At 37.8% G+C, this 26219-nt stretch overlaps 1 protein-coding gene across 16 annotated transcripts in view; it reads left to right on the top strand.

The window, feature by feature from the left end:
• EYA4 (EYA transcriptional coactivator and phosphatase 4) overlaps positions 1-26219 on the top strand; it is a 150747-nt gene that overhangs the window by 107403 nt on the left and 17125 nt on the right. For 9 of the 16 annotated variants that reach the window (XR_009968676.1, XR_009968677.1, XM_062639580.1 and 6 more), the window contains 8 exons: positions 3367-3433; positions 5353-5495; positions 5638-5781; positions 6753-6832; positions 7213-7396; positions 14709-14845; positions 16342-16425; positions 25537-25626. Coding sequence is in view for 14 of the 16 variants with exons in the window: in XM_062639580.1 (XP_062495564.1) it covers positions 3367-3433; positions 5353-5495; positions 5638-5781; positions 6753-6832; positions 7213-7396; positions 14709-14845; positions 16342-16425; positions 25537-25626 (929 nt within the window). In the remaining 2 variants the exon portion in view is untranslated. The remainder of the gene's footprint in view (positions 1-3366; positions 3434-5352; positions 5496-5637; positions 5782-6752; positions 6833-7212; positions 7397-14708; positions 14846-16341; positions 16426-25536; positions 25627-26219) is intronic. The other 7 variants (XM_062639584.1, XM_062639587.1, XM_062639586.1 and 4 more) reach the window with 2 other exon arrangements.

Here is a 26219-nt window from a genome sequence, read left to right on the forward strand (position 1 = left end):
TTTGATTGAAAAATGAAGCACTAAAGCACATTGATCTCTTGCATTTAGAGTGACAGTTGCCACAGTGGCCTTGCTCAGCTCACTGGGAAAGCTCCTCTTCAGGTTTGGAGCTCACGTGTTGTAGCTCACAGTCAGGGCTCCCGTTCCTTTGTCCTGCAGAGCTGCCTCTGGGAGAAACTGTGCCTCTTAACAAAGGTTAGCCAGGTGGAGAGTCACATTGCACACCCTTCTTCCTCCTCCTTTTACTTCAAAGAATGACAGTTGGTAATTAATATTGGCATGTTCGATTTGAATCTTTGTGGTCCTGCAGCAGCCCCCAGTTGGGGTGGGTATATACAGGATGTGGAGAGCTGGACAGCCTTGAGCTCAGCATTTTCATACTCTGTGAATTTGCTGCAGCTGCTGTACTGTGAGTGCATGCATTCTTGTGTTTATATTGCTTTCAATAGTGTATTAATTTGAGAACTGTTTATCATTTTAATGGAGCACAGAGAGACATTTGAAGTTCTCATCATCCTTTTTACTTAGTATTTAGTACCCACAAAAAGGATATGAAAAACAATTTCTGAAGGCTATAAAGGCATAGTTAGGAAACACCACTGCTGTGTAACCTATGTGTGATCCCCTTGTGTGTAGACATTTTACTTTGTTATTTAAATGCGATCCTTTTAACCTAACCTCTTTGCAAAGAATTTTCCAGATGCATAACAAAAAATACAAACCTCCAGCCTGTGTTAATATACTGAACTCTACATATGCCTTCAGAACAGTTTATGGTCACTTAAATTCTCCACAGCCACCTTGGACCAGTTGAGCTAACAGAGTAACTGGCAAAAGCAGGCTGTCAGCTTCTTGTCCATTCTGTGAATCAGCATTAGTGGGGACTAGAATATGCCCTCGGTGCCATAATGAGACTTAAGAAATCAAGGGTCTTAAACCTGCCCTGAAGAGCATTCCCCTGGTAAATTCAGTTAGTGAAGTATTAGAAATATTGGAGTTTTTTGGAGAAGGAACAGCTTTGACTTTGCTTTCAATATAAGCAACATAAACCAGTGTTTAGCCCCATTCGTATAAATGGCAATATAAAGTGGCACAGTTACAAAAACTGTCTGCCTCCACCATTTCCTCCATCTCCAATGGTCCTCTGAAATAGATGCTGTCTGACAGTGAAAGTTGTTTAAGTCTGATAACTCTTAGATTTAACAATCTGATCTAGGAGGTACAGGGTCCGCTCAATCATCATGTTCTCTTATAGTAGGTCTAACATCTCACAGCCTAAAATCTAGCACACAGATTGATGGGACAAGCTACCAGAGAAAGTGAAAGGAACAAAAGTTTTAGTTAGAAAAGTACAGTTTACTTTGGAAGCATTTACATATTTTTCTCTCCCTTCCCTACAACTGTAGGGAAAATGAAAGAAAAAAGGGAAATTCAAAACCAGACAACTATTTTATTTTCTTGTCTGAATTTATAAAATAAGGTATATGCAGAAAGAATAAGAAAGCAAGCAGGGCAGTTTTTGCTGAAAAAAACACTAGGTTTTGATAACAGAAGTGATTTGAATGAACAGAATTTATTTTTTGTAGTTTACATCAGGTGTGGTGGAAAGGTAAATGTGCTTTAACCAAACTGATTAATCAAGTGGGCTGTCATCCAGCAAATGATCAGGCAAAAAATGGAGCAGTATGGGCAAAAAGGAACCGATAAGCCAGTAATGCATCACAAAAATTCCTTGCCCTGAGAATCACCAAGGTCACTCTGCTAGCTATTGCTTGTCTTTAGAAAGGTCATAGGTATACAACAGGGAAGACTAATTATTCTTCAAGCCTTAAATATCTAAGAGCACCCTTTAGAGTTCTATGGACTGATTATGTTGCTAGATACAGCTATAGGTTTGTCTAAGTCTGGGAGTAGGCGTATTTGAGAATGCCTTTTGAGAAAGGCATTCTCAAAAAAAAAAAAAAAAAAAAAAAAGAAAAAGAATAATCACACAAAATAAATTCAGGATATTTCCAGCACAGAGAAACTCTCCACATCTTTTTAATCAGGAACCCTTTCATTAAATCTGGTGGCACGTGTTCCAAAAATTATTACCTAATTCTTATTTATTTTCAAGCCATGCTCAGCTACACATTTTAAAAAGGTGGTTTTTTCTTCTACTGTATTTTCCTTTTAAGTCCTACGTGATTTAAATGCATTTAAACTAGCTTTAAAAATATGAAGTTCTGCATATGTTCAAAGCAATAGATCTCAAAGACGTTAATTAGGCCTGGAGGTAGAAATATATCATGTTTCATAAAATAGTTAGGGACCTAAACCTATTTGTCACTTATATAATTCTGAAAGTTCATTTCTACTACCATTATGAACAACTCAGGAAGAGGGTACACTTTGAAGTACAAGTATGATTGATTAGACTAAAGAAATTCCAGTGCTTCTTTGTGTACTACTTTAATCTTTTGAAAAGTGAATGAACAGCAGATGGCCTAATAGCGACACTCTCTATGTTTTCCCAGTATGGATTTGCTCTGAAGGGATTGGTTCAACACTTCAGAGTACATATATTTGGAGTACATCTGTCTTAGTCAAGACAGATGGCTAAAGGAAACTTCCAAACACTTGGAACTAATCCAGCGTGAGCACCGCTTCTGAATGAAATTTTACTGGGAGATGACTATTGTTCTCTTAGCTTTCTTGGAAGAATGCAGCTGTGAATAGTATAGACACATGATTTTGATGGCTACTGAACAGTACTGTTTCATGGTTACTTTTGAAATAAAATTATTATTAGTGGACATGTTCTAATTGCCTGTTGATAATGAATGCTATTTGTTTTCTAGTAGTCATTCATTTTCTGGTATCTTCCATCACCCAAGCTGACTAAAATTAACCACATCCATATAAAACTTATTTTTCCTATCCAGTATTAAAATCCAACTTGTTAATGTGACACTTTAAAAGTATATATATGTTATCTCAATCCTGTGCAATACCATATGTTAAATCACAAGATTCTTTTTTAACTACCAGTTTTAATAAAACCTTGCAAATTTGAAAGACCTGTGGTGTGTGCATAGCAGATGATGCATGAAATGTGTGCCTCTGCAGTATATTCAGAAACATATCAAGTCAAGCTGAAAAAGCACAACACACCCATCCCAGCTAAAGAGTTCGGTACAGCAATGAATGGTTTGGTGGGGTTTTAATTTTTGTGTTAAGATGTTGTAGTTCAGGTAACATCTACTCTATTGAAAAGTTGTCCATTTCAATAAGCTTCTCTGCTAATGTTGCCGCATTGATATGCAGACTGGCTGTATTGGTCTCATGATGTTTCTAACTGCTGTACTCTTGTTTTCTGTTTTGCAGTAATAACAAGTAGTGGCTACAGCCCAAGATCAGCGCACCAATACTCTCCACAGATATATCCCTCCAAGTTAGTGTCTGCACCTCTTCTAGTCTTTTATAGGAAATTGGCTGTAGGCAGTTCTGTGGTTTGTTGCAAACAAGTGCTCCTCAGCAGAAGAAACAGGGAAAAAGGAAAATACTTAAGCCTCAGTACTGACTCCAGTACTAGCTCCTCTCCAAAGTTTTTTCCCTCACGTGGCTACAGAGTGAGACCCTGCTGTATGCAGTGTTGCTGCATAAGAAATACCCTTGGATAACTGCACACACAGAAGGAAAAAATCAGAGTATTATGTTTTCAGACATCAGCACCTTTACAGCTTTGGCAATGTATTACAGACTTATTTTGAAGAAGACAGTGTATGTGTAGAAATCACAATTGCATGTGCAAGATGCATACTGAGGGGTGACCCTCTCACAGACCCTCCCAGTGCCAGTGCTGCCAAAGGCTTCCAAACATTCCACAGTCATGAACCATGATTTCCTCCTCCTTCTCTAATATCATAAGCAAATCAAAAAGCAAATAAATTGGATTAGTTTTTAATCTTTTTTTCTTTTTCTTTTTTTCTTTTTCATTTTTAAGCCAATGGGTGTTGTTAGGACTAGAAAATTTATTTCACTTTTTTGAGGAAACCAGAGTCTTGGGCAATCACATGAATCCGTTAGGAAAAAGCACTGAAGATCTTATATGAAGCTGCTGCAGTTGGCAGTTTATTAGTTTGCTTGTCCTACAGTCAGTGTTGTGCACAAGGGTCCTTGATTTCAGTGTGCCATCTATTTGTTTCTATGTATGTGATACAGCTACCTGTGTGATTTTGATACAGAGAAAATATCAAAAATGTTGCCAAAAATTGGGCTTTTTCAAGTTTCTTTAAGCAAGTTTGCATTCATAACGTGGTAGCCAATATTTATTGATACAGAAAGTAGGTGCCTGAGCTAAGAACAGCCCTCATTCCTCTTAAAACAGGTTTTGGCAAACTATGAGATACTTTGGTCCAAATACATTACAAAGTTTAATAGAATTTTTAATCTACTGTTCTAATTTATTGGCATCTAAATTAATGAGTAATCCTTTTCTGGTAATAACTGCTGCCAACTGTACTGAGCTAATTAGAACGAAAAAACAATAAAAAAAATTTAGAATCAAATTCAGTCATGGCTTTTAATAACCAGGTTTCAGTTTAGCGTAATTCTGCAGAATGTGTTTATTCAACTCTTGGTCCATAGAGTCTTTATTTAACTTACAAAACAATCCAAGACAAATGTTTCTCTGTATGTTTTTGCAACTCTGCAGGGCAATTTTTTTTATTTTATTCAATCTCTCTATAAAACCCCAGTATTCATAAAGAAAAGACCATTTTTATTTCCACTTTCTTTCTCTACACCATACTTTCCAAACTTTTAAAGCCCATCTGGTTACCAGAGTGTTGCCAGCAATATTTTTCATACCACTCTCAATGGGCACGATCCATCTTCTATTGAAGCCATAGGCTAGATGTCTGTTGAAACAGACCTGGACACAGAGGACACAATGTAGTAGCTTTAATGTTCACGTCTGTATTTCCTTTATTCTTCCAGTCCACGTTTCCCTCTTCTGGATTATGAAAGCGTGGGGGCTTTCCTGATTTAGGCGTGCTGATCTTGGCTGAAAGGGGTCAGATACATAAAAAGCCGTACACAGCAGTGGCGCAGTCTACCTAGAGCTGAGCAGCTAGAGAATTAAGTTGTAGTGATGGGACAGCATAAAATGCTTACCATGCCCTGGGGAATGTGATCTGGAATGGTTTTCAGATTATTTCAGTGGGGGATGGAATAAATCCCAGAAGAGGAACAGTTGGCAGAATAATGAACTGCCTTTGGACATCTTTAAACTTTTTTCTTTACTTTATTGCTTGAATCAACATACAGAGTATTTGTTGCCACAGTAATGCTATTTTTCCTGATATTTAGGCCCTATCCACACATTCTTTCTACACCAGCAGCTCAAACAATGTCTGCCTATGCTGGACAAACCCAGTATTCAGGAATGCAGCAGCCAGCGGTCTATACAGCGTACTCACAGACAGGACAGCCGTACAGCTTACCCACTTACGGTATTTGACCTCTTATTACTTCACTTTATATAGAAGTAAGAGCAATGCCAACATGAATGGTTTTTGCTTTCTTTTTTATTTTATTTTCCCAACCATAACAAAAGATTTGAAAGAATCAGTTGAAAATTAATTTCTTATACAGATTTGGGTGTAATGTTGCCAGGCATCAAGACGGAAAGCGGGCTCTCGCAGACCCAATCACCACTGCAGAGCGGGTGCCTCAGTTACAGCCCAGGGTTTTCCACCCCACAGCCAGGCCAAACACCCTACTCTTACCAGATGCCAGGTGAGTAGCCACCACTGTCAGGGCTCATCCCATCCTGCTGCTGCAAACGGCTCTCTCTTTCCTCATAGTTACAATATATTTTCCATTCATTTTTGTGAGCTCCAGCAAGTATGCTTATCGTTGGCAGCTCCTTTTACCTCTAAAATTTAAAGCCAAGTATTTTTTTTCCAGTACTAATAAGCATATGTGTATTCATTTTGGTCATCTGTTAATTTAGATCTGACCATGCAATGCAGTCCCTACTTGCATCTTCATTATTTTAGGGGGTGAAATCCCATGTCAGGACTAGAAGCATTTGCTGTACTGAATAGCGTACACAAGTCACTTTTCCTTGTTTCCGTGTTTCTGAGCATGCTCTTATTTGATACTTGTTTCGCTTTGGATTAACATAATTTTTTAGAATTTCTCCTTAATTCAGATTTATTATTTCATTTATTATTCAATTATTGATTCATTTATTACCCTTTGATCATTGATAACCTATTTGGATCATTTTTAAGCTTCTTATACAGTGGTTGATCTTTTAAATATTACAAATTGAATTATGACTCATCTGACTTATGTTGGAAACAAGGACATGCCTCATTACAGATTGATTAAAAACACATGGATCATTACAATATTCTTTTAAAAGTTTTTTTGTTTCATAAATGGACATACACTGAAGTGTTAGGCCTTAGAAATTAAGGCAATATTCAAGGAGACATGAGACACTGCAATAAATTGAAAAATGCTTTCTTGATTGGTTTAATGACTCACTGCCAATACCTTCCCTGCATGATGTGAAGAGGAATGTATGTCTGTATGCGTGGAAGTAGTATTTAATTTCTGTTACAGTTTCATTAAAATATTTTAGCATTTAAATGCAAGTTGTTTGTTCTTCTGATTTGCCTTTATCTTAACATGGAATATTGTGTTAGAATTTTATTTTGATTCACAAGCAAGTTCTTACAGTTAATTGTATTTTTTAGGTTCTAGTTTTACACCATCATCCACTATTTATGCAAACAATTCTGTTTCAAATTCTACAAACTTCAGTAGTTCACAACAGGTATGAATATTACCATTGTGGTTTGTTGATTACAACAGGATTTATATAACTCATATGATAGCATGTTATTTTAATTTTGTTCTGTTATGTTGAACTAGACTCACTGTGGTACAGTGCTGTTTTCTACGAGTGATCACAATGGAAGCCTAGTTGCATCTTTTGCCACTTAAATACTCAGCAGCCTCCCTGTAGTCTTTTGGTCAATATCCTTAAATTAAAAAATCTTCAATATCTTTAAGTTTAAAAAAAAAAACAAAATCTAAACTAGCCCCCAAAAACTCTTGCAAAAGTCATATGATTGCACACTTAGAAATACTTAATGGAAAAAAATCACTCCTTACTATAACTAATTAAGAACTCTGCTTCATTTGCTATTTCAGGATTATCCATCATACACAGCTTTTGGCCAAAATCAATATGCACAGTATTACTCAGCATCAACATATGGTGCATATATGACCTCAAACAACACGGCTGATGGCACTTCTTCATCATCATCAACCTACCAGTTACAGGACTCTCTCTCTGGCCTGACTAGTCAACCAGGTACAGATCTACATTCAGGTGAAAACAATTTTTGTATTTTATTCTGTGCTTTTAAAAAGACAAGATTTCCATGTCCATCTTGTTTGAATGCCAGCCAAAATAAGTTGTCTGTTTGTTTAGTTAGGAAACTTGTCTAGTTTGTTTGTTAGTTAAAAAAACCTTTTTGCAGACTGAGATGGTTGTGGAAGGAGTAGGCCTGAAGAAAGTTACAACAGTCTGGTAAGGATCTGTTAGTACCAAAAACAACTGTATGGCAACAAACATTTAGCAAATTTTGAAAGAAAAAATCATCAAGCTCTTCTATTACTGAAAGTAATTATACATTCCTGTATCCACCTGCATGTTCTGAAGTATTGCTGTAAAGAATTTAAAACAAGATACTTTTTTTTATTTAATTATGTCCCAGTCGTGCTAGCAACAATACCTGGGCTTTATTCACATGTATATTAGCCATGCTTGGTAATTCACTAATTTAGGTAACTAAAGCTAGAGTAATCGGTTACTACCGTGAGTCACTTAAAAAAAAAAGAGGGAATAATTGAAGTTGAAAGAAACCAGGTTGTCAGGAGACATCGGGAGACTCAAATTTGCCTGCCCAACTGTGCCCCCTTGTGGACATCCACTACAGCACAGCGTGTTACACAGTGTTCCGAAGGCTCCACTGCTGGGTAGTGGCAGCATTTCTTTTTTTCTTATTATTGATATAACCCAGTTCACGTTCATTTACCTGCTCCATTTTCTGTGTTCTGCAAACATAAATGTTAATGTGGATTTCTTAATTTTATTTTTTTTTGTTGTTTCATGATGGAATTCTGAGTTGCTGAACATCTCACCAGTTTTTCTGTGTTTAATATGAATGGGAGTAAAGGAAAGGGAAAGTAGAATTATACATTTTAAATTATGCATAGTATCGTGCAGAGCTATGAAGATCTTGTTAGGCTAGTTTAGAAATTCACAGCAACAGTCAAATGAGTGTGGTATCCTTACTGGGTGAACAGAGCCTGTTTTTTTCACGCTTATTTTCCCATATTGTTTCAAATATAGAGGAAGTTCTTAAAGATCTAGCTCAGTATTATGTCCCATAGTGAGAACTTAAGTAGCCTACTAAGGCTGTGCGTAGCATCGATAGAAGAGGTTATCAATTGCCAGCTGCCTGGCTCAGTGCTTTTAGAGCAGTCTCTTGCAGGGACACAGACTCTGCTGGTGCAGCATAGTTACTTGTCTGCCTTTCCCACAGACTGTGAGCTTTTCTAAAAAACTTTAAAAAATGGGCTTTGGATTAGGCTCTGAATAGAGGGGGAATATGTGCATTAATTACAAAATTGACTCATGACATGAGTCAATTTTCAATGAGTCAATTTTCAGTGAGTCCTAATTATCATCCAGATAACTGTACCATCTCACTGAGAAGCGGAGTAGAAAAACTTACGTATTGTAATAACGAATTTGTACAAAGGAAGGGTAATACTGTGTAGAAAAGTATAAGCAAGGCCTCGTCTTTCATATACGCTGTTTATAGTCACTAAAAACATTGGAATTTTAGTTGTGTGAGTTGAAATCTTTTCGTCAACTGTTTTCCTCAGGTTGATATTTAAAGTGTGTGTGTGTTTGTGCATGTGTGTGTACACCCATGTCCATGTTTGTGGTATGGTATGGAATGGTTATAGGGGATACACATTCCCTTGTTTCTTGATGGAAGTGTAAAACATTATTCAGTAGTCTCAGAATGCAAACTGAGGAAGAAAATGCCAAGAGGTAACTTGAAATCCAGTGAAATTTCAACAGTTGCAGAACATCTGCAACAGACACAGATTGTATGCAAAGTATTTTTAAAAGAGGGTGAAGTACTCAGAAGTGATGTTTTGATAACTGTGCATGTCCTATGTACTTTTCCTTGCTCTTTTGTTATTCCTCCATATTCTTATTTGAGAAAATCAGGAAATTATATTGTCTCTCCCTTGTGTATCTGTGTTTCCTAGAAATGCTGTATAAATTTATCATGTATTACAAAACTCCCTTAGTACTGAATAGCATTGGCAAAGAAAAGGAATCTTGCTTAGTTAGAACAGGTTGAAAATTTGCTGAAGGCTTCACATCTGTGAAACAGAAAGGATTTTTCTTGTTTGTGGATTGCTTAAGCACATGAACTCTTTCCCTGTTAAGTAGGTTGTGCCTCTGAGCTTACTAATCTGCCCACACACTCCTTATTTCTGTGAAGTGTTGCACTGATCATGCGACCCTCTGCTAAGTGAAACACCCACTTTGTGAATATATGACATGCCTACACCCTTCCGTGTCACTGTAAAAATAAATCTCCAACCGTGGGGTGCAGTGTCTTGGAGATCACTTCAGATACAGTAGATAATAACTGCAGAGTTTCAGCACTTGCTGTGTTCCCTTGCTGTCTAACAGGTCTTTATTGCTTTACCCTTGAGACTTTTTCCAACTAAAATCTAAGATTAAACACAGCAAGGCACTTTTTTGCCATCTCTGCTAGCTGTTCAGATAACTAATTAAAGCCTGTAGTATTTTCCACACATACAGGGTTTCTTGTTTTCCTAATAAAGCCTCATAAGCTCAAGAGTTAATATCAGTTACAAATTTATTTCTTGACCAAGTAAAAAAAAATGAGATGAAAATTGAAATAGACTTTACCTTCCTCTTACTTATAGCAAGCAATAATTCATTACAAGCCAGGAAAAAAATGCTTGTAATGTTTAAGCTGTCTTCTGGCTGCTCTGTCTGATAAGGTTATGTAACAAAAGTCAATGCATAAGGAGTGTATGAAGGGGCTCAGAAGTTCATCCATCCCACAACCTTCTTAGCCTTGCCACAGCTTGTATTGTGCCTGTCTTATATTAAGATTTTTGAAAGTGCACTTATTACCAAAGAGTATTTGTGAGACAAATAGGTATCTCCAAGGGCAGTTCATCACAAATTGAATGTCAGATGAATCCTGAGATGAGGTCTCAGGAGATGAGTACATTTGATGAGTACATGATTACATTTAACCTAGGGCAGACAAAATTCTACAGGAGGAAAGAGGCCTCAGTAAAAGCTTCATATTTAGGCACCTCACTTTTGTATGTCCAGAGTTAGGCAAGGTGAATCACTCATGGGTTATTAGCTTCAATTTGGTTACTGGGATGCAGGAGAGTTTGGTCTCTCTTAATTTGGTACCCACAATGAAGTCACACTCTGCAGCTTCTCCAGGAGATATTCTTCTATATGCAGACTTTGCCCACACCTCTTTTCTCCTGTACAACTGCGTTTTAACAGGGAGGAGGGGATGTTCACATGAATCTAGAGGTGAGAAACAACCTTCTTTATATGAAAGACCACCTAGCTTTGTAGTGGTGGTGGTGTAACTCCTTGCCCTCTAGCTGGAGCTAGGTGTAGAGTCTCCATGGCATGGAATGCTTCATGCTAGACCTGAACTAGTGTACAAATATCTGTGATAAAGTGGTTATTCCATGTTCTGGTTTTAACATTTTCCTCTTGCTCTATTGGATCTCTGATGCTGCTGATAGTTCCAGTGGGAGGAGGCTATGAAGGATATTTATTAGGCAAGTGTTGAATACTGGAAAAGCTAAAAAATTTCAAACAGTGCAATAAAAATTTCTAATATGAGCTGCAGAAAGAGCTCTTCATGAGGGTAATGTTTTCAGTACTCTGGTACTAGAATGTCTCGTATTCTTTAATGTTACATGGTTGGATTTTTAATACATTTTCCTTTTATCAGCATTGACCTTATTTATAAAGCAAACAGAGGTTAAGAAAATGCAGTTGCTCCTTTAGCCTGCTGTTGGTAAAAAGCAAATCAAGCAATTAAACCTACACTTGTTCAAAAAAACATGCACTACTGAATTCTGCAGTTCTAAAATAGGTGCATACCTTGCATTCAAGTAAGAGACAGCTGCTCATTCTGATTTAGAGATTAGTGTAATGAAATAAAGTTGGCTTTAAATATCTAGAACTTACAAGGTATGGTGATTAGTTACAGTACTGATTAATAGATAATTATGCAATCATGTACAGCACTGACCCAAGCAGAAGCCCTAGGCAACTGGTAATGGCTAATGCTAAATGAAAATTCACTACTTGGATACTTTCAGAGAAGATTGAGAATAGGGCTTTTTTTATATATATTTTATTTTTGGTAGATTAGAGTAAACACAGTCATTGAGAACAGATGTTTTAATACATTACTGTAGAAATGAGCTTTGATTTTGTTGTAAAATGTTGAAATGTTATAAATATGAAGACCTTTGTGGTAAGAATGTAAACATTCATCTTATTTAATTTTTGCCTTTTCATTTCTGGGGTTTTGGTTTGGGACATTTTTTCCACTCTGTCAGAAAAATTTAGGAAATTACGTTTTCATACAGAACTCTCGCACACTCAGAGCTTCTTTTGAAACCAGTGTAGCCTTGTACTGCACAAGGACTCTAGTTATGAATCATCTTTTTGTACATTAGTTCATTTACTGAAGTATATTTTACTGTTCATCTTATGGGGAAGGAGCTAAGTTAATGTGACCTTATTGATTGCTCCACTGCCTGCAGTGTCCTTACTGACTTCAGCACTGTGCTGGGAATAGAAATGATTAGTCAACAAGAACTCTGCTCTCTCTCTGCTTTACGGACAAGAGAAAATATGAGAGGAACATTCTTCATTAGATATTATTGCGACTTAATTTTCCCATCAATAAGGGTTTCAATAAGAGTTTCAACTGGAAGAGAAACTACAATTGAATGCATATGATCCTTATCTAGTTCAGAGCAGACCTATCTAAAATGGTATCTGGAATAAATTCTCAAACTATGGGTTTGAAAAACTCTTCTTAGCTGCTGCCCGAAAGTGTGGCTCTGTTCTGCTTGAGCAGAGAAGCACATTGGGTTCGCAACATAGAAGTAGCCATCACCTGGTTTGGGAAAAAAGTCATAGTATCTTCTTCCAGGCCATAGCAGAACTAATACTTTCCCAGGAAGTGAGCAAGACAGTTTTGATTTCCTCCTGCTTCGTGGAGGATTCATCGCCTTCCACTCAAGAGATATAGGGATGTGGATTCTGGGCCATGAAAATACATCTTTATACTTCATACATATTAATCATTCAGTCAAATAAACAAGGGTACCCTGGAGACAGCAGTGCAGTCTAGCTATGTCCTTCTCCAGGTAAATGTCCTAACCAGTACACTCAGGAACTAGCTTTCTTTTTATTCTCCCCTTTCCTTGAATCTTGAATTCTTTCCTCACAATGTCTAGAGCTCCCATTCAGGAATGTGACATTACAGTCTTAAATTTTATTCTTCCAAGAAATACAGCAGTATTTTTCCAGTCAAGATATATAAATATATCTCCTGGTGTATTTATTTTAATAATCTTCTGTATGTGGATCACTGTGAGGTATAAATAAATGATGGAATAGATTAAGAATTTAACTATTGTGTTACATTGCGCGCAGAATCTTAACTGAGACTGCAGTCTATTTTCTCTTCTTAGAGCCTGCTAGACCAGAATTGTTTTTTATTGTGTTGTTGAGGGAGAACGAGGTGAATGACTCAGGGAGGATCACAGAAACATTCAATGCTGGAAGGGACCTCTGTGGGTCTTTTGATCTAACCTGCTCATGGACAAGCCAACTTAGATCATGTTGCTCAGGGCTGTGTTCAGTGGAGTTTTGAGTATCTCCAAGGATGGAGAATGCACAGCATCTCTGGGCATCTGTCCCAGGGCCTGACCACTCTTACAGTGAGGGAGTTTTTATCTTGGGTCTAACAGGAATATCCCTTGCTGTGATTTCTGTCTGTTGCATCTTCTGTCCTTTTCTCTGCATACCTTTCTGAAGAGTCACTCAGCCTTTCTTCCTGCATGCTCAGCCTCTTACCTGCCCTCACCTGAACTAACTCCAGTTCGTCAATATCTTCCTTCTACTTGGAGACCCAAAACTACACATTTCTCCAGATGTGGTCTTGCAAGTTCAGAACAGAGCAGAAAAAACCTCCTCTTTGATCTGCTGGACGCTTAGTGACATTCTTTAGTAAAAATAAAAAATATTCAGATTCCAGTTCAAAATCAAATGCATTATAGATGATTCTTGGGAAGTGTTTGTACCAAGTGTTAATTTATTCTGTAGATGTGCCATCATGAACACTTTTAACAAATATTACCAAAGTGGCCCAGAAGTGCACAATTACATGCAGCACAAGGACTCCCTTGAATCAAACTCTGTAGTAGATGTCAGATCAAGCTGTAGCCTTTCCTTCTTTAATGGAGAAAAATCAAATCATTAATAGGATCAGTGATGAAGGAAGATTTATGTCATGTAGCATTTGGGAACCTAGCCAAACTGCATTTATGTCTAGCAGTTTTAAAGGAACACTGAAGGTACTGTGTTGTGAATAAAAGGTTATTTTCCATTTACTGAGTTGTGGCATAAAAGTAATTTGTAAAGACAAGTTCCATGTCATCCTTCAGGAGATACCTTCTTCATTTTATCTGACTTACATAGCTACTGGTTCTGATCACCTCTAAAGCACACTGTTACCAGCAAAGGCAAAGTAGATTAAATAGGTAAGTCAGGGATTGGCCCAAGTGTTAAGAGCAGCTGTGCCATTCCAGATCAAAGGTCCTTTCAGCACATCATTTCTCTGGCAGCAGACAATAGCTAATGCTTAGAGAAAGATGATCAGTCATACTTGTATGACTTCACCCTCTTTCTGGTAGCAACTGGAATATGCATTTAATATTATGACTTTTCTCTGACAATTTATGGGCAGAGGTAAGGGCTAAAAAAAAAAAAAGTGAGCTCTACTTAAGAGCAGGTGAAATGGGAGGAGGAGATGAAGCAGGAAGCTGAAGGGCTGTTCTAGTGTGTGGAATAGTGCCAAAGGGTGTTCTGGTAAAAGTAACACAGGTCTTGGAAAAAGTATAGCTGAACTCCAAACATGGGAAATGAACTACTTCAAAAGGCATTTTATGTTTTGAGAAGTCATTAGTGTAACTTCTAAAATATATCTACTTTGGATACATCAATATTTTGCATGGGCTTATGTGTATTTGTATATAGATCTGCACATGCATATGTGTCATTTTAAACTTTCTCATATTCTGCTACAGTTTACAGTGTTTCCTAGGTAAAGAGAAAAGTGTATGTGGCATCTGCAGATTCCATCTACATAAGACAAACCGCATTATTACTCATTTTATACAACTCTTTTTGGTGCATCTTGTGGTTGAGTTTGCATATAGACATGTCTGGCTTTGAGAAAAAAGGTTTAGTATTTAAAACGCAGCACTAATTTTGCCATGAATGGTTGACTTCACAGGGGAGTTTGACACAGTGCAGAGCCCTTCCACGCCAATCAAAGATCTTGATGAGAGAACATGTAGAAGTTCTGGGTCAAAGTCTCGGGGTAGAGGGCGGAAGAATAATCCATCACCCCCTCCGGACAGTGACTTGGAGGTATGCCTACAGTAATTGATGAATGGTAATGTGGAGGTTTCTTCTGATGAAAAGTAAATTCTGAAAACTACAGCTGTGGAAATAGCTTAAAGCATTTTAGAAAACATCATGGACTTAGTCTCTCTAACTGACTATGACAGATATTAGTTGCTGGTTTAACATACATGTATAGTGAGACATTACTGTTCTGTATGACAAATTTATGCAGAAAAGCAAATGTGATTCAGCCTTCCACTTTTTAGCTCTAAGATTGTTTGTCTTTCATTTTCTCATGAAGTAGAACCACAAAATTTTGAGACTTCTGTATGCAAAGTTGTCACATTTTCATTTTTTTTAAAAAAGGAAATCCTTCGTATATCGCTCAGCTTAATTACATGTGTTTATGAATGCAGCACAAATGTGCAGGAACATCTGGCCATAGCCTTTCAAATACTTAGGTACAAGTTTGTCCTTGTGCTTGCAAGTAATGTCAGTAAATTTCAGTGAGGCACCTTACATCAGTAAAGTTATAACTGTCATTAAGCATGTGCAAGATCAGTGCCTTCATGAAGAAATGTATCCGCCTAATACAGATGATTTCAAACACAGGTGACCTCTTAGCAACAGAGTAATTACAGTCATATTACTCCTGTGCTAGCAGTGAGCTGCCTTACAGTGACAGGAGCAGGAGGAGGAAACAAGAGTGCCTGTGTATGTATGAAACACTCCAGGTCTGGCACTAGGGAAGCATGCTGCACGGGTGTCCCCTGCTGCCTGGCCAGCCCCACTGCTCTGCCTTTGACCAGTGCTGGGTGCAGCAGAAGACAAGACTGTTGCTGGGACTTGGCTGACCATGCAGCTGATTCTGGAGTGGCAGGGTGGGCTGCCATGCTAGTCACTGAATGTAAATGCCATGACTTTTGTACAGAAACTGAAACATTTTGTGCTTTTCAAAGGATTTAACTTTTCCGGTGAAAAAAATCTTCTTACATTTCAGTTTTACTGTCTTATTTTATAGTTTACCAATGAAAATGAACCCCTTATAAATATAAGGAGTTTTCTTTCCTATATTTTTTTAAGTTAGCATAATCCATTTTATCCTACAATATTATTTAAATTCTGTATGACGTTATATGTGACATATAACACTTTTACCCAAGATTTTATTTTAGCTATACAGTAGAAATAAAGACCTTGAATCAATAAGACATGGAGAAGTATCTGAGAGTACTGTTTATCCTTAAGTTAACAATTATGTTTGACCCCCATCACATTTCTGAAATCCATGTTTATACAACTTTTTTGAAAAGCTTTTTAGAGGACAAATAAGAAATGGTTGAAAACTTCAAAAGTTACCCTCCTTCTGACTTTTTACCATGTTTACCATGTTACTGTTTTTGCTGATTTTCAGAGACAACTTGCTTGGTTAAGTGGTTGGTTTTTAGCCTCCTGGGTGGGATGGTGGTGGGACTTTGATGTTATTTGTTTAATAATATTATCCCCATTTCTGTTTTCAGCGTGTATTTGTTTGGGATTTGGATGAAACAATCATAGTCTTTCATTCGCTGCTAACAGGATCCTATGCACAGAAGTATGGCAAGGTATGTCAGCCATGAATTCTGTGTTGATTCATTGTATCAGAGTACCTAGTCTGCACATGTATGTGTGTTTCACCTTCTGTGTTAATCATGGCTTGGGTGAAGTTAGAAGGAAAGTGTACAGTAAACTGTTTTCAGAGGGTTAATGTGAAAGTCAAGGATGAAATGAGACTCTGACCCTCAGCACGATATATGAGGTAAGGATGAAGCAGATGCTGCAAATAGGGAAGAGTTTACAGAGGAACAAGGATGAGGGTCCTGAGGAACATTGGAAGAGATTGCAGGGAGGTAATAGATACAATGGCAAATGGAAATAACTGACAGTATCTGGATGTGTAGAGCAAGAATTAAGAAATAAATGGAAAAATAGATGAATTCATGTGGAAATTGAGGAATCAGGGCACAAAAGAGACTGACCTGTTTCAGTGCCAGCTGCAGATGTTACTCTTTTAACACCCCAGCTTTTTTGTTGAATCTTTGGTTCCCCTGGCTGGCTTGGGGGTGAGTAATGCTGGGGAGTGAATCCTCTCCCAAGCAGACAGTTGTACACATTGTCTCCCCTTTGGTGAGACCCGCAAGGAGTCAGGTCACAGAGCAGGGAGCAGGAGAGCTGAAGGAAGAGCGGGGGAGGCAGAGAGAAGCTATTGCAGCCTACAGGAGCAGGACTGAGGTCCTCTGCTGAGTCAGCAGCCAGCCCCACGGGGCTGGTGATGGGAGCCCAGGGAATGGCTGCTCAGGCAAGGGGAGAAGAGACTGATGGGAAGACCAGGGCATAGCAACAGGAACAGGCTGCTGGGAGGGTTAGAGCTAAAGGCCTGGGTAAAATGAAAAACTAGGGCAAATATATGGAAGGAAAAAAATAGATAAGGGGAGTGTTGATATGTACATATGTGGTTTTCTAGGTGTTGTACCATTCAAGTGAAACTAATTAGACGATATTTAAGTACATAACCATTTCCTTACTGTGTCAGATAAAGGGCTTATTTAGCATGTTTTCTGCCATTTATCACAGCAGAATCAGATGCTTGAGAAAAGGATATGAGAGACAGTACATTAAAGAAATGTTTTCCACACCCACCTCCCCAGCTAGCAGGCTAGAAATGTCCAAAGCCAGAAACTGTGAATTATAAACATGGATGGGACAGTCCTCCAAGTTTTTATTTTTTATTTATTAAAAGAGAAACTTAATAGGAAAACTCAAAGGCCCCAGACAAAAAGCTAAATTTCTGGAATGCTAAGATAAGGGATGTTATTCATATCTTGTAAAAAACAGCCTTGCTTGTTTGGCAGCTCCACAGTGCATATTTCAGTACACTGTCAAAAACTCCTCTTCTGCTGTTTTCCAAACACTTTTTCAAACTGTGACTTTTTCAAAACCATTTCTATCTTATAGTTACTAAAACAAGGGAAACCTAGCCAAACAGGAATTTTTATATCACTGTGAGTGTAGCCTATAGACTGCCACAGAACTTGCTGAATTGCCTCAGTGATGAAGCCATTTCATTAATCATTTTTTGATTGTGCCCTTGGGATGTTTACATCTTATGCTCCATCTCAGATAATAAATAATTAAATTCAAAGTCAAATTTAATACAAAGTTTTAGAAATCAGAGCACATTTTGTAGCTCACAAACGTCTATGGATAACTTTGAAAACTGTCTTAGAGACATGTAATTCCTCTTTTTTCCCCCTTTTTTTTACAAGCAAAAATATTTTGGGGAAAAATAACCAGCAGCCACTGTTCTTAAGACCACATGCTGCTAAAATTGACTGTCCATTCAGAATCCAGTAATGGCATATTAACAGCCAGTAGTACTGACAGCAGATAAAGTTGGATTGTATAAACCAAGAGTATGTCTAAGGGCAAGTGAAATTCATATAATTATACCGCTGAGATCAGCATCAGTAAACAAATGACATGAACAACTATGAGCAAAAGCAGAGGAATTCCTAAGTATAATCCATCTTTTTTATTTATTTATTTATTTATTTTATACTGATAGGTGACATCTACACAAGTCAGGAAATGTGTTCATTTGCAGACACTGTAAAATAAGAGTAGTAGACTTTTCTTTCCTACAGTGACTACCTTTGCCATATCTATAGAGAACTTGTTAGGAAGGTAATGAGTAATTATCAGTGAATCTCATATATCGCTGACTGCAGGGAGGCAGGGAGCACAAGGAGAGCTTATCATGGGTGGACTTTAACTTTTGCATGTCACTGAAGTGTTGCCTAAACTTAAGGTGAGATGTGTCTAAGCTAAAGTGCCTAAGAGGTTACACGTGGGGGAAGGAAAAGATATCACAGATGGATCTCAGTCAGTCTCTGTTGTATGACCTCTATAGCAGATGTGGCCCTTATCTTTTCTGCATGTGATTTCCATCTGTAAACAAGGTCTTAACCCAGACTGGAATTTGGATTATTACAAAAATTAGATTGCTATGACAGTAAATAGTCCATGAATTGTGAGGTTCTCAGTGGAAGTCTTGTGAGCACATAGGTCTTGCAAAAGTGTCAAGAGAATTGTTTATCATGGAAAAGTGTCACAAAATGGTTACTTCACAATGAAAAACAAGAAAATAATGATACCAAATAATTGCAGTGATTTGCTCTCCACTTTTAAAAAATAAAAATAAGGGTGTATAATGTCACACAGATGCTCAGCTGTGCATACTGTGTTCTTCCATATGTATTTTGTGAGCCCATTTTGTATAACATTATCAGGTTACTCCCAAAATAGAAATCACACACACACACACACACACACACACACACACACAAAAGTCGCAGGAAAAGTGACTAAATGAGATTAGTGAGTCTTTAATGTGAACATTGGTTTAAGGGAATGCATCTTCTTTGGCTAAGTGTGCTCACTTTGTATTTTCAAGGAGTGTGATGCTGGATTTAGAGCTAATATGAATATACAGACAGGCAAGGATATTCACCTTCAGTTCTTCCCCATCTACTGCTTGACATGAAAACATTAATTCCATTTTTCCACTAGCACTTCACCCTGTATCTTGCAGTAACTGGGTGAAAACAAATTAGCCTTTTAATCTCCCTGCTTTGCTGCAATTCAGGCTGCAGAGGGAATGCAGGGAGGGGAGGTGGCCATCACGTTGTTATGGCCAAGTGGCAGCACAAATGTATGAGTGTGGGGACACTTGAGAGCTGCATTGATACCACAAGACAAACAGTTTCTCTTTCAGAAGATTCCTACAGTGGAGTAAAAGAGAAACAAGAAAGACAAACCAACATCCCCATAGGCAATGAGGGCATTTGTTGGCAGAGATTAGTGGAAGGTCTGTATGCAATAGGCAAATTTTAGTTCATATATTTGCAAGAGAAAACAGATTTCTGACTTATGCCTGAGGGTTTCTGAAGTTGAGAATGGACACTCTCCTTGGTTTATACTTGTCCAGCATTTTTCATGGTGTGATGATTATTTGATTTCAGAATCATATAGGGCTGTTACAATAACCATGTTAAAAACAAAACTGTTGATTTGTTGAAGGATTTAACTTGTTGGATGCAGCTGTAAGCATCTCATTTAAAACACAGGGCAAATTGCTGCTTGCCTGGGCAGCAGAAGACTATAGCTTTGAACTCCACTGAAGTTAAGAGATTTGGCAGAGGTTGGTCAATGCATCACTTTGATATTTAAAATATAAAACTTACCCAGAGGAATATTCTGTGGCTTGCTGTTTTCTACCTGTGGGTGTTTCTGTCTGACTTTTGGTGTAGTGGTTATTTTATTGGGCTGGTCAGAACTATCATAAAAAGAGAATAAAAACTACACTACACCTGTGTTAGATTTCAAGGAAGCCATGCTGCCTCCCAGCAGTTTAGAGCACATCTCAGAGTTGTTCAGCTCATTTGCTCATCTGCGCTGTACATCATAAAACCAGTATGTTTCTATTTTTAATTATTTACTGCAGTGGCAAATTATGATCATTGGCATTTGAGCTGTTAAGTTTATGACTTGTGTGGCTGATGATGGTTTTTGCAGCTGAGCACCAGTTGGCAGATACGGTTTTCTACAATGCTGAGCTCTTAAGTGAGGATTTGTTGATGTGACAGGACATGTGTTAGGAGATGTCATCATCTGTTAAGAGTTTATGAGGTACATTCTTATTCCCTGTGAACAGTGTGTATTCTTTGTTCCATTGCATTCCTGTTATCCTTGCTGATTTAAGGCTGATTAAGCTGGAGTTTCGTCTACCTCCAAGCAATTTTATATTCCATTCATTTCTCCCAGGTCGATCCAAAGGGCAAGTATGTCCAGATAAATGCTGTGATTCAAGGTGAAACTGGATAAAAAAGTCCCTTGTAACCTCTGAAGGGGGCGAATGTGATTTCCAAGTGCAAAAATCAAAACAAATCCATACCTGATGATCACAGTTGGAAATTTTGATAGCATTGTTAATGACAGTAAGCTGTTGGGGAAGGGACATTAACCTCGTACACTTGTCTGGAAAGGGCTTAGTAGCTTTTTATTGCTAACTCTCTGCTTGTCCAGTCATTAAACAGAAAAACTTTGTCACCATTATCACCTATAATGACATTCCCAAATTCACTCATAAAAATGCTTTTGTCTGCCTGTATTAATGGAGTTATCTCTCATGACCTCCAGTTGTCCTCTCAATCCAGTCCCTCATTGTCTGAGACCTCTGAGTCCATTTTCCTACCACTTTCTAGAGAGAGTGGAACAGAAACTCCCTGTGGAATAGAAATTTTGTCCTTCAACAGCAGCTAGATATAGTTATCAAGAAGAGATGTATTCTCTTCCTCCATTGTTCCCATGAATATGGAAACACTTGTTCCTATAAAAGAGTGAGAGCTGAATATAAATCTGAGATTCCTATAATGGAAGGAAGTATTTTTAAGCTAAAAATATTGGTACGTAAGCGTCTTTCGCTTTTCCAGAGGTCAGTTTTGTTGTAAATCTGTTCAGGACAGCCACACATTGAATATTTATTCTTACAATATTATTTATATATTTTGTTTGTTTTCTTGCTTCTTTTTAAGGTTTCAGGTGTACAAATTCCTGTTACAATGAATTTACCTGGCAATCTATTTTTTGTTTTCTGAGGTTTTATAAAAAACAGTTTGGTGTGTTTGCATTTTTTCTTCCAAGAAATTAAATTATTTTGAACATCTTGTGTTGAAACCTGACCTTCCAAGACAGTATTAAATAGGTTTCTTCCTCTAATGGACATTGAACTTTTGGGGTTTTGTTCCAAGTCACTTTCCTGCTGGACAAAACATTTAAATATTGGTCCTCCTAGGGTATTTTTATCTGGTCTCCCAGGAGGCATTCCAGTGGATGGACCAGTCTAGTACAGAAGTCCACAGACAGACAGTCTGGCTCCAGTTTAGTGCCTTCATACTGAAGTAACTAAAGTAATTTGTATTTTGGTATACAGAAGTGCTGTAGCTGGTTGTTGCACACTGATGATATCTGGTTAAAATGATTCCTCTGAGGGCCAAAGCGTTGTTCTTTATTCTGCAGATTATCTGAGGAACACTTCCAGGTTTATTTTTTTATTATTGTTTTCTCTTTTGTATATTCTTGTGCAGAGTAGCACAAAATACATTTTGGCAGAAGTTCAGTCTGCCTCTTATTCAGTCTCTCAATTTGCTGTGCTCAAATCTGTATCAGCTGCACATATTTCTTGCTTTCTTTTCAACACTCTGTGCTTTGTGCCACTTCAGTTAGTCTGAAACTTCTGCTTCAACTTGAAAGACGGTAAAACGCTGGTTGGGGTGTTCCTCCACACTGTGCAAACATTATAAAACCACGAGACCCTGACAAATCTGCTTTCTATGTCTATTTTTGTATGTGAAGGAATGAACTTAACATGGAAAAATCTGGAACGTGATGTTTAATTCTTGTTAAACAGTTGCAGTGCAAGTTTTGACCAATTTATTAAAGGAAGAATTGTCCATTGAAAATGGACAAAACATTGAAAATGTTTTGAAAATCCAATTCCAATAACTATTCTTAGCAAAAGTTGTTGTGTGAGATCACAGACTGATTCCACACTAAGCTGAAATGAATTCTCTTTGTTCTATTTGATTTTACATATAGTACCTAGCAATATCCTACACATGCCTTTTTCAAAACAGGAGCATAGGAAATCTCATTTTAACAGTAATAAAGTCAGGCATAGTTGGTTACAAAAATACTGCTAATAAGAAAATCATAAAACTTTTGTCACATTTATGTCTTCCAACTATACTAGGCAAGGCAGGAAATTGTGATACATAGTTGGTAGTTTCTGTAAAAATAAATTGGATTATAATGGAATATGTTATAGCAAATTTCCGCATTTAAGTCTGCTTCTACCCAGGAAGGGGACAAAAGAGGCTGAGAATCAAAAGTCTGAGATGCCAGTGCTGGAAACACTCCAGTGAATAACTTAACTCACATAAATAATAATGAGTTACCACCTGTGCACAAAGTTATTCACATGCCTTTGTGTTCATAGGATTGAGGTAAAGAAGCATATTGCAAATACTCTTTATTATATTGTGTCTAGAAAGAAAAAAAAATGATTTACTGTGCACAGAAAAAAAACCACGAGAAACGAGAGAGAAACACATGTTTGTATGTGATGACACTTTGATAAAAGCATTATGGCTTGATGAAGAATCTTATGAGTCCAGAGTATTTTGATGATTTGTATTCTGATTTCTTACACGATTTTTGCAAATCTATTAACATATCTTCCTTAATCATCCCCTTGGAAAAGTGACCTTTGCACTTGCTGCTGCCTTCAGCCACATGACTTTCAGATCCCATGAACACGACTGCAGAAGATAGGGGATGAAATTGTGTTATTAGGCACTGCTTTGGTTTTTACTTCTGAAAGGTAGTCAAGACCAGTTCGAGGGTCAACATAAAAATATTTCCTTTCATTGCCAGATAGTGGGTCTAACTTTGGATCATTACCATTTCTTGTACACTATTCTCCCTTCAAGTCTGACTTTTTTATGAGCAAGGGTCAAAATATGTCTGTGTCTCAGATTTTACCATTAGTATTTAAGTGCTCAAGCGTAGAAACCATCTTTTATTCTGTCATTGCAAAGCCCTGGAGTAGGGGAAGTCTGATCCTGATTGGGAAGCCTTTGATCCTAATACTAACAAATGAGCATTTGAGGTTTTGTGTGATTTTGTTGCCAGATGCTGGTAAACTTTTAGGGTTTTAATTTCAGGGTATTTAAGAAGGGATTTCGGAAAGCTTGCTATTGTCAATCAGAGTTTGAATGATGAAATACAGATTTTTTATTTTTTTTTTCATTTTCATGAGAAGAGGATCACATCTAGTACCTAGGGGTGGCCTACAAGAAAGGTGGAGAGGGACATTTTACAAGGGCCTGTAGTCAAAGGGCAAGGGGTAATGGCTGTAAACTGAAAGAGGAGATATTTAGATTAGATATTAGGAAGAAGATCTTTACTGTGAGGGTGGTGAGACACTAAACCAAGTTTCCCAGAGAAGTTGTGGCTGCCCCATCCCTGGCAGTGTTCAAGGCCAGGTTGGATGGAGCTTTGAGCAGCTTGGGCTAGTGGAAGGCGTTCGTGCCAATGGCAGGGGGGTTGGAACTGGATGAGCTTTAAGATACCTTCAAACCCAAAGCATGCTGTGATCCTATTTTGAAAGTCTATTGCAGTATGTTAAGCATAAAATGTTAGCTGAGCTCCACAAGCTCAGGCAGATGATTAAGGTAATGGTAATACTAGTTTCACTAGATGTTAGCTAAGCATCAGGAGCTGCCCATGTGCTCCGTTGTTCTAGAACAAATGTGAGGTAATACAGATTGGCTTAACCTCTTTCCCAGCAAGCTTTGCAAGTTTAAATTAATTTTCTCACATTTACTGTACACTAAATGGTCTCATATAAACTGTTATTGCAGATCCATAGATTTGTGCTGTCTTGCCAAGGTGATCTGATAATGTGGAAGCTGACCTATGAACAAATGCAACAGTTTAAATTACTTTCATCCAGGGACAAGAATCCTGTATTCCACCACAAATGAAAGGATGATCTGTAGCAAACAAACTTACGTATCCTTTCTCATTCCTGGGGACCACCTAAAGAATTGTGGCATAGATTGCAAGTACACAGAAGAATACTAAGAAAAACACTTACAGGCACTTTTTTGAATTGATACTTGCAATAAAATCATAAAGAAGAGCCCTGCATGAAAGGTCAATGTTGAGACAGAGAAGGACTAAGTGCAGGGTTTGAAGAGACATACTAGAGTGGCAGGAAGTGTGGGAATGAAGTGATGTAGGCCTAAACATAGGCAACACAGTGATGATTTATCCAGAGTGAAACTCAATTTGGGGAAATGGGCATAGGTTCAGAGTACCATTTGTATTTTTATAAAGCAGAGACATCAGAAATTGAAAAGGCCTCTTAAATCACACCTTCATATCACAGTTTAGGATAATTGCTCACAAAGTAATCGGTAGATTACTACCTTTCCTAGTCCAATTTAGCATAACCTTGGTGAGGACTTCCATGTGTCCAAAAATTGGGAAGAAAAGCCCAGTGATCAAAGGAATTGTGCTGCAGACTGTCACATGAAGTAACTTTGTTTCTGCCTCTGCTGCTGACTCTGTGGATTGGGTCAGAAAAATTAGTTTATTGCTCCATGATTCAGCTTTTGTCTGCCCAGAAATTGACAGACAAGATATTTACATATTTATATAAAAGGCTCAGGGGTGAAAATTTCGGTGTACTGTTACAATAATAAATGCTGGTTTTCTTACATACGTCTTTTGTATGAAGTTCCTTCCCCGTTTACAAACTTCTTTATGCAGGTTTACGGCCACCAGGTTTGCCTATGTCAGTTTAGCCCAGTTACAAATGCCTTGACTGTCAAAAAACTTGATGTTTCAACATCCCCAGCTACCCTAAATGTTCTCACACATGTTCAGTGGTCTCTTCTTGTAGCATTATATTAATACAGCTTAATACTGAAAGGATTTTTGAAGAAATTTCTTGCGGTGTTAATTTTTCAAAGCACTTTCTATAGAGCAGTTTTTAAAGTAATTCTAATAGAAGGTATTTAAGAAGTTAACTGTGCTTTCTGTTTTTTAAGGATCCACCAATGGCAGTGACTCTTGGACTGCGAATGGAAGAAATGATTTTTAATCTTGCTGACACACATTTATTTTTTAATGATTTAGAGGTAAGAATCAAAGGAGCATGAACACTGTTACTCCTGAGTTTTTAACATACTAGTTTTTCTGGCATTACTGTTTGTTGTATGTGACATCTTCTGCCTATCTAGATTTTGGGATTGTCATACTTTAATCAGAGAGGTTAGCTAGGTGGCAGTGACTTCTATTGCACCAGAGTCCTTCCATTAAACTGTGTGAGAGAGGGAATCTGCAAACTACCTTTTCCTCTCTTTGTCCTATGGCTATCTTTTCCATTTTCATTGATTTAGAGCTGTGTACTGTCATTTCCAGGAGAGGAACATACGTGCCTCACATTCTTTCTCTTGAAGTTCTCTAAATTTGCCTTCAGTGGGTGTCATTATTTGACCGAAAGAGAGTCTGTTCTCTCCGCATACCTGAGTAGCCTTTTGGCCACAGGTGCCCTTCCCCCTCCCATCCCCCCTTTTCTTGCTCAAATGTAAACTACTCTTCATTTGCCTCAAAGACTGCAGCATCAGAGAATCTGGGGTTTTCAGGCCATCCCCTGATCTAAATCAGTTGTTTTTTACTGGATCCCAGAGTTCCTTCTGGGGACGGGATATTTTGCCACTAATGGGAGTTG

The sequence above is a fragment of the Pezoporus occidentalis genome, unplaced genomic scaffold (assembly GCF_034315485.1).
Source record: "Pezoporus occidentalis ecotype Australia unplaced genomic scaffold, CSIRO_AGI_Poc_V1 ctg61, whole genome shotgun sequence".
Classification (NCBI taxonomy): domain Eukaryota; kingdom Metazoa; phylum Chordata; class Aves; order Psittaciformes; family Psittacidae; genus Pezoporus; species Pezoporus occidentalis.